The sequence below is a fragment of the Salmo salar genome, chromosome 01, assembly GCF_965601325.2.
Source record: "Salmo salar chromosome 01, fSalSal1, whole genome shotgun sequence".
In the NCBI taxonomy this organism is placed as follows: Eukaryota; Metazoa; Chordata; class Actinopteri; order Salmoniformes; family Salmonidae; genus Salmo; species Salmo salar.
In genome coordinates this window covers 6,425,699-6,439,528 of record NC_138291.1, presented here as the reverse complement: position 1 = coordinate 6,439,528, position 13,830 = coordinate 6,425,699, and the positions used below count along the sequence as shown (strand labels likewise).

Here is a 13,830-nt window from a genome sequence, read left to right as displayed (position 1 = left end):
CGTACCAGGCGGTGATACAGCCCGACAGGATGCTCTCAATTGTTCATCTGTAAAAGGTTGTGAGGGTCTTAGGGCTCAAGCTGAATTTCTTCAGCCTCCTGAGGTTTGTGGATCTATTGGGGGCGGTAATCAAATTGAAGTAGGTCAAGGGTGTAAGGTAGAGGTGATATGATCCTTAACTAGCCTCTCAAAGCACTTCATGATGACAGAAGTGAGTCCTATGGGGCGATAGACATTTAGTTCAGTTACCTTAGCTTTCTTGGGTACAGGAACAATGGTGGACATCTTGAAGCAAGTGGGGACAGCAGACTGGGATAGGGAGTGATTGAATATGTCCGTAAACACACCAGCCAGTTGGTCTGTGCATGCTCTGAGGACGCGGCTAGGGATGCCGTCTGGGCCGGTAGCCTTGCGAGGGTTAACTCGCTTAAAATGTCTTACTCACGACGGCCACAGAGAACGAGAGCCTGTAGGACTGTAGACCCTGCCACATACGTCTCGTGTCTGAGCCGTTGAATTGCGACTCCACTTTGTCTCTGTACTGACGTTTTTCCTGTTTGATTTGCCTTACGGAGGGAATAACTACACTGTTTGTATTCAACCATATTCCCAGTCACCTTGTCATGGTACTACTAGTGATATGCAATGGAAAATTGATATAGACTAACAATCAAACTCAAACAATTCAAATCAAATGTTTTTTTTGTCACATGCGCCGAATACAACAAGTGTAGACCTTACAGTGAAATGCTTACTTACAAGCCCTTAACCAACAATGCAGTTAAGAAAAATAAGTGTCAAGTAAAAAAATATATAAGTAAAAAATAATTAAAGCAGCAGTAAAATAACAATAGTGAGGCTATATAGGTCAAATCAAATATGCAGGTGGTATATGACTTTTTAGGGCCTTCCTCTGACACCGCCTGGTATCGAGGTCCTGGAAGGCAGGAAGCTTGGCCCCAGTGATGTACTGGGCCTTCCTCTGACACCGCCTGGTATCGAGGTCCTGGATGGCAGGAAGCTTGGCCCCGGTGATGTACTGGGCCTTCCTCTGACACCGCCTGGTATAGAGGTCCTGGATGGCAGGAAGCTTGGCCCCGGTGATGTACTGGGCCTTCCTCTGACACCGCCTGGTATAGAGGTCCTGGATGGCAGGGAGCTTGGCCCCAGTGATGTACTGGGCCGTTCGCGGCACCCTCTGTAGCGCCTTGCGGTCGGATGCCGAGCAATTGCCATACCAGGTGGTGATACAACCAGTCAGGATGCTCTCGATGGTGCAGCTGTAGAACCTTTTGAGGATCTGAGGACCCAAGACAAATCTTTTCCGTTTCCTGAGGGGGAATGGGCTTTGTTGTGCCCTCTTCACGACTGTCTTGGTGTGTTTGGACCATGATAGTTTATTGTTGATGTGTACACCGAGGAACTTTACTAACGACATGCCACTGACTGAGTAAAGCCAGAGTGTCTATGTATGTGGATGACTCAACACTATACACGTCAACTACTACAGCGACTGAAATGACTGCAACACTCAAAGAGCTGCAGTCAGTTTCAGAGCGGGTGACAAGGAATAAGTTAGCCCTAAATATTTCTAAAACTAAAAGCATTGTATTTGGAACAAATCATTCACTAAACCCTAAACCTCAACTAAATATTGTAGTAAATAATGACGAAATTGAGCAAGTTGAGGTGACTAAACTGCTTGGAGTAACACTGGATTGTAAACTGTCATGGTCAAAACATATTGATACAACAGTAGCTAAAATAGGGAGAAGTATGTCTATAATAAAGCGATGCTCTGCCTTCTTAACAACACTATCAACAAGGCAGGTCCTACAGGCCCTAGTTTCTACCTTCTTAACAACACTATCAACAAGGCAGGTCCTACAGGCCCTAGTTTCTACCTTCTTAACAACACTATCAACAAGGCAGGTCCTACAGGCCCTAGTTTCTACCTTCTTAACAACACTATCAACAAGGCAGGTCCTACAGGCCCTAGTTTCTACCTTCTTAACAACACTATCAACAAGGCAGGTCCTACAGGCCCTAGTTTCTACCTTCTTAACAACACTATCAACAAGGCATGTCCTACAGACCCTAGTTTCTACCTTCTTAATAACACTATCAACAAGGCAGGTCCTACAGGCCCTAGTTTCTACCTTCTTAACAACACTATCAACAAGGCAGGTCCTACAGGCCCTAGTTTTGTCGCACCTGGACTACTGTTCAGTCGTGTGGTCAGGTGCCACAAAAAAAGGACTTAGGAAAATTGCAATTGTCTCAGAACAGGGCAGCACGGCTGGTCCTTGGATGTATATAGAGAGCTAATATTAATAATATGCATGTCAGTCTCTCCTGGCTGAAAGTGGAGGAAAGGTTGATTTTTATCACTACTTGTATTGATGAGAGGTATTGACATGTTGAATGCACTGAGCTGTCTGTCTAAACTACTGGCACACAGCTCGGATACCCATGCATACCCCACAAGACATGCCACAAGAGGTCTCTTCACAGTCCCCAAGTCCAGAACAGACTATGGGAGGTGCACAGTACTACATAGAGCCATGACTACATGGAACTCTATTCCACATCGGGTAACTGATGCAGCAGTAAAATTAGATTTAAAAAACAGATACAAATACACCTTATGGAACAGCGGGGACTGTGAAGAGACACACACATTGGCACAGACACATGCATACACACACACACACACACACACACACCCCGATAACATATGCACTATACACACACACACATGGATTTAGTATTGTAGATATGTGGTGGAGTAGGGGCCTGAGGGCACACAGAGTGTTGTGAATAGGGTTGCAAAGGGCCAGAATTTTTCCGTGGGAAGTTAAGCCCTGGAATTTGGGCAATTTTGCTTAAATTCATCAAAAAAGTTAGCTTATAACAGTGAACCTTTTTTTTGTGGGATACACATAAGGCAATTCTAGGTCTTGTGGCATATTTTGGTTAAACTATCCTCAATTCAATGGAATTGCAACCCTCTGCATGCACAGTGTACTCTTCCATCACATGTACAGCTGATTCTCAAGATCTTGCACACGAATGAGATACTATTGAGCCCACACTACTACACTGAGCCAAGGACTACATGCTTTCTGGTAAGTTTTGATTACAATACTGGGTGGGGTGAATATATTTTATGGCATAAATGATTTTTTTGTTAACTTGTAAATAGTAGCCTACAGCAAAGTGTGTTTTAAATCTAACTTGTTAACAATTTATGCTAGTTAGTTTTTGCTTCCATGTGGGTTTGAGCCTGCTAACTGAGGAGTGTTAATTCACCTGTTTCCATACATTTTAAAACATTTATCTTACAAAGGAGTTGTTTAATCTAACTGCTTAACTATTTAGCTGTACATGGAATTGAATTTGTTGTTTTTGTTTACTCATTTCTTTCCCTAATCTTTACAGGACAATGCCACGGGCACTATCTGATGTGTGGAGACATTCCACTGCAGCTAATGTAGAAGGAAAAGCTGTGTGCATTTGCAAATACTGTGCCAAATCATATGTGAAGAATGCAACAAAGATGCAGAATCATCTGGCCAAGTGCATAAAGTTCCCTCAGCGCTCACAACAAGCAACCTCTGACAAAAGTCGCTCTACTTCTATTGGAGGTGAAAATTATGAATCAGACACTTTATCGATAGCAACAGCTCATGGTCCTCCTGGAATCAGAAGTTTTGACTCAATGGAGGAACGTAGTCAGAGAAATGCTGATGAATGTCTTGCTCGAGCTGTATATTGGTGCTTTGTGAGCACCAGAGTTCAAGTGAAGGTCAAGCAAATCATAGAGAAAGCAGACTGTATTGCAGTCATCTCTGATGGGTGGTCAATTGTTCGTGAGCAAAGAATAATTAACTACATCATATCCACCCCTCAACCAGTATTCTACAAGAGCACAGACACAAGGGACAACAGACACACCGGTCTCTACATTGCAGATGAGCTGAAGGCAGTAATCAATGACCTTGGACCACAGAAGGTATTTGCACTGGTGACAGACAATGCTGCGAACATGAAGGCTGCTTGGTCTAAAGTGGAAGAGTCCTACCCTCACATCACGCCCATTGGCTGTGCTGCTCATGCATTGAATCTGTTCCTCAAGGACATCATGGCACTGAAAACAATGGATACACTCTACAAGAGAGGCAAGGAAATGGTCAGGTATATGAAGGGTCATCGAGTTATAGCAGCAATCTACCTCACCAAGCAAAGTGAGAAGAATAAGAGCACCACATTGAAGCTGCCCAGCAACACCCGTTGGGGTGGTGTTGTCATCATGTTTGACTGTCTCCTGGAGGGGAAGGAGTCTCTCCAAGAAATGGCCATATCACAGTCTGCCGATATGGACAGCCCAATCAAGAGGATCCTCCTGGATGATGTATTTTGGGAGAGAGTGGTAAGCAGCCTGAAACCTATAGCAGTAACCATTGCACGGATTGAGGGAGAGAATGTCATCCTGTCTGATGTTCAGACTCTGCTTGCAGATGTGAGAGAATAAATCCATACTGCCCTGCCCACTTCACTGTTACTCCAAGCAGAGGAAACTGCAGTTCTGAAATACATCAAAAAAGCATGAAGACCTCTGCCTGAAGCCCAAACACGCTGCAGCGTACATGTTGGACCCCAAGTATGCTGGCAAGAGCATCCCGTCTGGTGCAGAGATCAACAAGGCCTATGGTGTCATCACTACCGTGTCTCACCACCTTGGCCTGGATGAGGGCAAGGTTCTTGGCAGTCTGGTGAAGTACACTTCCAAGCAAGGGCTTTGGGATGGAGAAGCAATATGGCAGTCATGCCAACATATCTCATCAGCCACCTGGTGGAAGGGACTTTGTGGATCTGAGGCTCTTTCCCCTGTTGCCTCCATCATCCTCCAAATCCCACCAACATCAGCCGCCTCAGAGCGCAACTGGTCCTTGTTTGGGAACACACACACCAAAACACGCAACAGGCTGACCAATACAAGGTTTGAAAAATTGTTGGCCAACCGGGGCAAATTTTGGGCTTTTTGAGCCTGACAACGAGCCATCCTCAACAAGGTTGGAAAGTGACAGTGAAGATGAGGCCTCAGAGTCTGATGTTCAAGAGGTGGACATTGAGGAGGTCCAGGGAGAAGACATGGAATCCTAAGAGGAAGACAACCAAAGCTTTAGTTTCTAGACTATCATTTTACAGATGTATGTTGAAAATGTTTTTTGGGAGACGTGATAGATCATTGGGGATCATTCAATATTCCCTTTCTTTTGTTGTTCAGTGAAATCATCCCATGTGAAGAGTCAACTCATTTAATTAAAGTTTAATTCGTAACTAAATTATTTATATTGGAAGGATTTAATCATTTGCAATTATGTCTACTTATAAGGTAAAAAGTTTCTGTTTCTGTCTCCATATGATATGGTAAATATGTCCAATGCAAAAAAAATCTACATTTTAAATGGTATTAATATTAATTTGCAAATATTTCCATTAATTCCCGTTATTTCCCATATATTCCCGTTAATTCTAACGGAATGTTTCCACCTCCTGAATATTCCTGAAAATGTGCAACCCTAGTTGTGAAATCTGTGAATGTATTGTAATGTTTTAAAAATTGTATAAACTGCCTTAATTTTCCTGGACCCCAGGAAGAGTAACTTAACTCTCATCCTGCTCCACTACAGCCCCGTCGATGAGAATGGGGGTGTGCTCAGTCCTCCTTTTCCTGTAGTCCACAATCATCTCCTTTGTCTTGATCACGTTGAGGGAGAGGTTGTCCTGGCACCACATGGCCAGGTCTCTGACCTCCTCCCTATAGGCTGTCTCACTGTTGTCGGGGATCAGGCCTACCACTGTTGTGTCATTGGCAAACTCAATTATGGTGTTGGAGTCGTGAGTGAACAGGGAGTACAGGAGGGGACTTAGCACGCACCCCTGAGGGGCACCCGTGTTGAGGATCAGCGTGGCGGATGTGTTGTTGCCTACCCTTACCACCTGGGGCCGGTCAGTCAGGAAGTCCAGGATCCAGTTGCAGAGGGAGGTGTTTAGTCCCAGGGTCCTTAGCTTAGTGGTGAGCTTTGAGGGCATTATGGTGTCGTATGCTGAGCTGTAGTCAATAAATGGCATTCTCACATAGGTGTTCCTTTTGTCCAGGTGGGAAAGGGCAGTGTGGAGTGCAATAGAGATTGCATCATCTGTGGATCTGTTGGGGTGGTATGCAAATTGGAGTGGGTCTAGGGTTTCTGGGATAATGGTGTTGTGAGCCATGACCAGCCTTTCAAAGCATTTCATGGCTACAGACGTGAGTGCCACAAGGCGGTAGTCATTTAGGCAGGTTGCCTTAGTTCTTGTGCCCAAGAACACTATGGTGGACTTCTTGAAGCATGTTGGTATTACAGACTCAATCAGGAACATGTTGAAAATGTCATTGAAGACACTTGCCAGTTGGTCAGCGCATGCTCGGAGTACATGTCCTGGTAATCCGTCTGGCCCTGCGGCTTGTGAATGTTGACCTGTTTAAAGGTCTTACTCACATCAGCTGCGGAGAGTGTGATCACAGTCGTCCGGAACAGCTGATGCTGTCATGCATGTTTCGGTGTTACTTGCCTCGAAGCGAGCATATAAGTAATTTAGCTCGTCTGGTAGGCTTGTGTCACTGGGCAGCTCGCGGCTGTGCTTCCCTCTGTACTCTGTAATAGTTTGCAAGTCCTGCCACATCCGACGAGCGTCGGTGCCAGTGTGGTACGATTCAATCTTAGCCATGTATTGATGCTTTACCTGTTTGATGGTTCGTCGGAGGGCATAGCGGGATTTCTTATAAGCTTCCAGGTTAGAGTCCTGCTCCTTGAAAGTGGCAGCTCTACCCTTTAACTCAGTGCGGATGTTGCCTGTAATCCATGGCTTCTGGTTGGAGTATGTACGTACAGTAACTGTGGGGACGACATCATCGATGCACTTATTGATGAAGCCAGTGACTGATGTGGTGTACTCCTCAATGCCATCAGAAGAATACCGCAACATATTCCAGTCTGTGATAAGCAAAACAGTCCTGTAGTTTAGCATCTGCTTCATCTGACCACTTTTTTTATAGACAGTCTCTGGTGTTTCCTGCTTTAATTTTGGCTTGTAAGCAGCAATCAGGAGGATAGAATTATGGTCAGATTTGCCAAATGGAGGGCAAGGGAGAGCTTTGTACGCATCTGTGTGTGGAGTAAAGGTGGTCTAGAGTTTTTTTTATTTTATTATTTATTTATTTTTTATTTTTTTCCCGTCTGGTTGCACATGCTGGTAGAATTTAGGTAAAATGGATTTAAGTTTCCCTGCATTAAAGTCCCCGGCCACTAGGAGCGCTGCGTTTGGATGAGCATTTTCTGATTTGCTTATGGCCGTATACAGCTCATTGAGTGCGGTCTTAGTGCCAGCATTGGTTTGTGGTGGTAAATACACAGCTACAAAGAATATAGATAAACTCTCTTGGTAAATAGTGTGGTCTACAGCTTATCATGAGATACTCTACCTCAGGTGAGAAAAACTGACACTTCCTTAAACTTTGTGCACCAGCTGTTGTTTACAAATATACATAGACCCTACACCCCTTATCTTACCAGGGGCTGCTGATCTATCCTGCCGAAAAAGCGTAAAACCTGCCAGCTGTATGTTATTCATGTCGTCGTTCAGCCAGGACTCGGTGACACGAAAGATATTATAGTTTTTAATGTCCCGTTGGATATACGTGATCGTAGTTTGTCTATTTTATTATCCAGTGATTGTACATTGGCTAATAGTACTGATGGTAGAGGAAGATTACCCATCAGCCATCGGATCCTTACAAGGCACCCAGACCTACGTCCCCGATATCGGTCTCTTTATCCTACGAATAACGGGGATGAGGGCCTTGTTGGGTGTCTGGAGGAAATCCTTTGTGTCCGACTCGTTAAAAGAAAAAAAATCTTCTTCCAGTACGGATAATCGCTGTCCTGATATCTAGAAGCTCTTTTGGGTCATAAGAGACGGTGGTAGAAACGTTATGTACAAAATAAGTTACAAATAACGCAAAAAAAAAACACACACTAGCACAATTGGTTAGGGGACTGTGAAATGACAACCATTTCGTCCGGCGCCAGTGAAATGTGCACAAATTGGCAGGAGTATTCTGGAGAGAGAAAAGTGCATTGTGCATCTGGGTGATATGGTTAATCTGACATCTGCATTGGCAGGATTTACGGTGATACGACAGCAGAAGTCAGGGCATTCATACTTATTGTGCTTCACCGGGCAGTGCAGAGCTGTTGTCAAGGAAGTGAGTTTGTGTTTATACAGGATGTACCGCCCCCACCTACCGTCAACCAATCATGTCAATACGGAGCTACAGTATACAGAGGCCTCCTCATTGTTACAACATTTGGGAGGCGCATGGCGATGTGGTACAGAGCTCGATTTGGCCTCTGCATGCCTCTGGAGGCTCCACGATTGCGTCACACCCTCATTAAAATGCAAATGAATTTATAACATTTTGGACATGCGTTTTTCTGGATTTTTTTGTTGTTATTCTGTCTCTCACTGTTGAAATAAACCTACCATTAAAATTATAGACTGATCCTTTCTTTGTAAGTGGGCAAACGTGCAAAATTAGCAGGGGATCAAATACTTTTTTCCCCTCACTGTATGTCTGTACATACATACACGTGTGTGTATGTATGTATGTGTGTGTGTGTGTGTGTGTGTGATGTGTGTGTGTGTGTGTATATATGTGTGTGTGTGTGTGTGTGTGTATATACGTAATTCACAGAATAGTCAATTTAAAGAAATGTAGCCTATTTATTCATTACTACATTTAGCTAATATTAGATAGTTAATCCAGAGGTTCTTACCTTTTCCTCCATCTTGTCCAGATCATCATGGCATTTGTAGTTCTTTATGATAGCCACATTAGCAGCTAATTAGAATTTCATTTTTTGGGGGTAAATACAGGCGAATATATTGATTAAAAGTCACCTTGTCCTAGAGAGATTTACATTTATCAAAACATCACGCCAGGGTAACATGCTGACCACACCGCAAGGGTAAATTTACACAGACAGTACCAGTCAAAAGTTTGGACAAGCCTACTCTTTAAAGGGTTTTTCTTTATTTTTACTATTTTCTACATTGTAGAATAATGGTGAAGACATCAAAACTATGAAATAACACACATGGAATCATGTAGTAACCAAAAAAAGTGTTAAACAAATCAAAATATTTGAGATTTGAGATTCTTCAAAAAAAATGTATGGATAGCCATCTGCTTTGCGTAATGTAAGGGTGATTGAACGATGAACTGAGGTCTACACTCCAGTCCAGTTGGTGGTGGTAATGCACCTTAAAGTTGGTTGCCAACCGCCATATAAAGTCCAAAGAAGAAGAAGACTGAAGGAGGAGAGATCACTAGAAACTAACTCAGTTTGCCCTTTTTCTTAATTGTCGGAGTAGAGGACCTTGTGCATTTCAGGTCAAATAACAACCCAATGTTTAGATCCCAGGATACATTAGCTAGAAACAGCAAGCTAGCTAGCTAAATTGCCATGAATGTTTCAATGCTTTTCGACCTGACCCCAAATGAATATAGTTGGTTCAGAGTTAGTTTTGATATTTCAACCTGCGCGTCCTGATCGCGTCTGGTGTGGATGGACAAAAATCAGCATGTGGACGCACACGTATACCCAGTCTAGTCAGTATGTCAGGGTAAGCCTACACGAAACACCTTATTTCATGTGTTTCTAAAATCCCCTATGGGGTAAAAATCAATGGTGGAAAAACGAATGGAACCATTTCCTTGTTTGCCCGCTAGGTTTTATGGGTATTATGACTCATTCTGTGGGACTCAATAGCATTGATAGTGAGACAGACCTGCCCAGCAGCCCAACTTAACACAACACGTTGAGCGATTTTTAAAGTTGAGAAATACGGCACCAAACACCTTAGTTAGATGTAAAATTGCGCAACTAAAACACCCTGGCCAAAAATGTCACTTTTTATTACTGATTTCTTGAGTCATCTTAGATTCATTCTGGGGATTTTAAGGAAGTGGAATAAGCTTCCTACGGTGTCTCATGAGGGACAAACATCATTAACCATACGCGGAATCGGTCAGGAAACACACCTCCAAGACTGAAATCAAATTTTTCTAATGAACAACAGAAAAACGGTGTTCAGTGGCTCTTTAAAGTTTTATTAGTAGTATGTACTGGATACCCGTACATCGTTCAACAAAATGCTTACTTGCAGGTTCCTTCTCGACGATGCAACAACAATAAGAAATACAATATAAGAATACGAATGTAAAGTAAATATATATTTTTTTTTAGCGTAAGTATAATACAGGAAGGCAAAATTTATAGTCCAATATTTAAGCCTACACATGTTTTGAGGGGGATGGGGGCAGTGTATTGTTATACCAACAGGCTCAGAGACAGCTCTATCAAACCACATGCTCCCGATGGTGAGGGGATGTACTGGTCCGTCTTCACCACCCGCCGGAGGGGCCTTGCAGTTGTGGAGGGAGAAATTCCGATATAACAGGCCGTGATGCAACCGGTCAGGACACTCTTAATGGTGCAGCGGTAGTATTTGGAGAGGACCCGGGGCAGCATGCTGATTTTCTTTCAGTCGTCTTAGGAAGTAGAGACGCTGTTGCGCCCTCTTGACAAGAGTGGTGGTGTTTTTGCTCCATGTCAAGTCCTCTCTGATGTGGACGCAGAGGAACTCTAAAACTCGTGACTCTCTCTACTGAAGTCCTGTTGATGTGGATCGGGGCGTGTTCCCTCTTCTGCTTCTTGAAGTTGACAATCAACTATTTTGGTTTTGCTGATTTTGAGGGAGAGGATGTTGTCATGACACCACAATGCCAGTTCACTTACCTCCTCCTCTATAGGCTGAGTCATCGTTGCAGCAACCGTTGTGTCGTCAGCAAACTTGATGATGGAGTTGGTGTCATGCAAAGCCACGCAGTCATGGGTGAACAGGGAGTACAGCAGATGACTGAGGAAACACCGCTGGGGGGGGGGCCCTGAGTCAGTGTGAAGATAGTGTTGACAATCCTCACAGCCTATGGTCTGCCTGTCAGGAAGTCCAGGATCCAGTTCTAGAGGGTGGTGTCCAGGGCGCTGAGCTTGGAGGGAACAATAGTGTTGAATGGTGAACTGTCAATAAGCAGCATTCTCACATAGGTGTTCCTCTTGTCCAGATGTGTTACGGCCTTGTGATTAGCGATGGAAATGGAATCTTCTGTGGATCTGTTCGAGCGGTTGGTAAATTGGAGTGGGTTAATGTCGAGAAGGTCGGGAAAAAAGGGTTAAATATGCTTACTTTCTTCATCAAACACGATTTCCCACCACTATCCTAGAGTGGCTAATGCCTAGGCTACTTCCTGATGTTGCGCCTGTGTTCAGCCAGTCTGCTGAAATGTGATTGGCTGAACGCAGGCGCGACATCAGGAAGTACCATTCCTAGGCATTAGCCCCCTTGGATAGTGGTGAGAAATTGTATTTGATAAAGAAATTACCTATATTTAACCCTTTTTTTTCTCCACCTTCTCGACATTAACCCGCGCCCACGTTCAGCCAATCATATTGCAGCAGACTACCCCTGGCTGAACCCATCCGTAACATCAGGAAGTAGCCTAGGCATTAGCCACTCTAGCATGGTGCTGGAGTTTCATGCATATTCCCCCACCTTCTCATCTAGTTAAGGAGGAAATTGAAGCCTTTGCAGCGTGAATGGAGAATGTTTTATGAACCGGTCGCCGGGGGACACGTGTATTACCGGCTGTGCCCACCAAGCCCAGACGATAGTGGAGATCCGTGAAGGCCTTTAGTGGCTGCCTAGACTATCCATTTTCATACTTGAGTAAAAGTAAAGATGCCTTCAATTGAGTGGTGAGGAGGAGTCTATCGTGTCCGGAAGCAACTTCACCATTTTTAAGTTTTGGGTTTCAGTTTCACTCAAACATTGTTTTAAAACAAACCTTTTTTATGGGCTCCCGAGTGGCGCAGCGGTCTAAGGCACTACATCGCAGCGCTAGAGGCGTCGCTACAGACCCTGGTTCGATCCCGGGGTTTATCACAACCGGCCATGATCGGGAGTCCCATAGGGTGGCGCACAATTGGCCCAGCGTCGTCTGGGTTAGGGTAGGGTTTGGCCGGGGGGAGCTTTACTTGTCTCATCGCACTCTAGTGACTCCTTGTGGTGGGCCAGGTGCCTGTAGGCTGACCTCGGTTGTCAGGTGAATGGTGTTTCCTCCGACACATCGGTGCAGCTGGCTTCCGGGTTAAGCGGTCGTGTGTTAAGAAGCACGGTTTGGCAGGTCATGTTTCGGAGGACGCATGACTCGACCTTCGCCTCCCAAACTTGTTGGGGAGTTGCAGCGATTAAACAAAATTGTAATTGGTGAGAAAAATGTATGAATTAATAATATCGTTATAAGCGTTGTTTTACTATTGACAGTTACAGCTGATTTTCAGGATTGTATATCGATTCGCTCTCCTTAAATATTTGTATTCATTTCAGTCTCTCTGAATTGAATTTTTTGCTGTCAGCATAAAAACTACAATCTGTCTCCTGAATGAACCTCGTGCCCGTCTATATCCAGTCCCCAAGCTCCTCGTTTTCCCTGGCTAAACTAGCTGAACTATGCTAGTTTACATCCTCATTGTCAAACTTCATAAATAAACCCTCAACTTCAACTCTTTTTACTAGTTATACTATCATGTAAACTAAGACATTTGCTGGAAATAAACTTAAAAATAATGTATTTGTTTTGTTGAATAGTCGTGGCGAAGGATATGATTTGCTACTTTAACGTGGATCCAGTGTCAGTTTGGAGATCCATTTAGCGTAGCTAGACATTTCTGACTGGTCTAGGAACTATAACAACGGGCAGCTTCTCCCCACTTGGCTCAATGGGATATGTAGTGATTTTACCAACACAGCCAGATATGTACACAGTCTTGTACCCCTTTTAACCTTTTTTTTTTTTATTTAAATTTTTTAACTTATTTCATATTTGTTGATTTTTTAAATCTGACTTTTTATTAATATAATGAGGAACCCAGGAATGTCACAAGTTAATTGTCACGAGAAAATAGCAACTCTACAGGGTGCCAATGGCTACAATGAATGACTCATTTACTTCCGGACACGACGGGTCCACTCCACGGAGCTCCTGAATAGCATGGAACCACGACACTAGTATCCGTAACTTCAGGAATACAAGTTCTGTCACCTTAAAGTGACTTTAAGTGTCTGAGTAGTATGAATACGAAGTGATGACCTCTTTCTGGAATTTATTCTGTTGTTAGGTAGCATTCTGTTTCTAACTGGATCATTCCTGGATTAGATGAGGATGTGGGCCTGACGGTAGAAACTATTTGAAAATGGGGTAATGCAGTGTCCTGGATGACACTGAGCATTAAGGGGCGACTACTAATGACCCCCTTGCCTGTCCCTTAATGCTGACTACTAATGAACCTGTCCCTTAATGCTGACTACTAATGAACCTATCCCTTAATGCTGACTACTAATGAACCTGTCCCTTAATGCTGACTACTAATGAACCTGTCCCTTAATGCTGACTACTAATGAACCTGTCCCCTGCTACAACCGCCCTGCGACTACTAATGAACGCGTCCCTGATGACATGCCTTTGTGTTTCAGTACGTGTGATGTGGCTGTGGTGGGTGGAGGCATCGTGGGCCTGGCCTCAGCCAGAGAGCTCATCCTCAGACACCCCACGCTTAGCTTCATTCTGCTGGAGAAGGAGAAGGACCTGGGTACGTGGTGGGC

At 44.0% G+C, this 13,830-nt stretch overlaps 1 protein-coding gene across 2 annotated transcripts in view; it reads left to right on the top strand.

Annotated features, from left to right (window-relative positions):
• The window catches only part of l2hgdh (L-2-hydroxyglutarate dehydrogenase), a 30,708-nt gene that overhangs the window by 2,156 nt on the left and 14,722 nt on the right, over positions 1-13,830 (top strand). For both annotated transcript variants that reach the window (XM_014195232.3, XM_045709117.2), the window contains exon 2: positions 13,702-13,817. In XM_014195232.3, the coding sequence (XP_014050707.1) occupies positions 13,702-13,817 (116 nt within the window). The remainder of the gene's footprint in view (positions 1-13,701; positions 13,818-13,830) is intronic.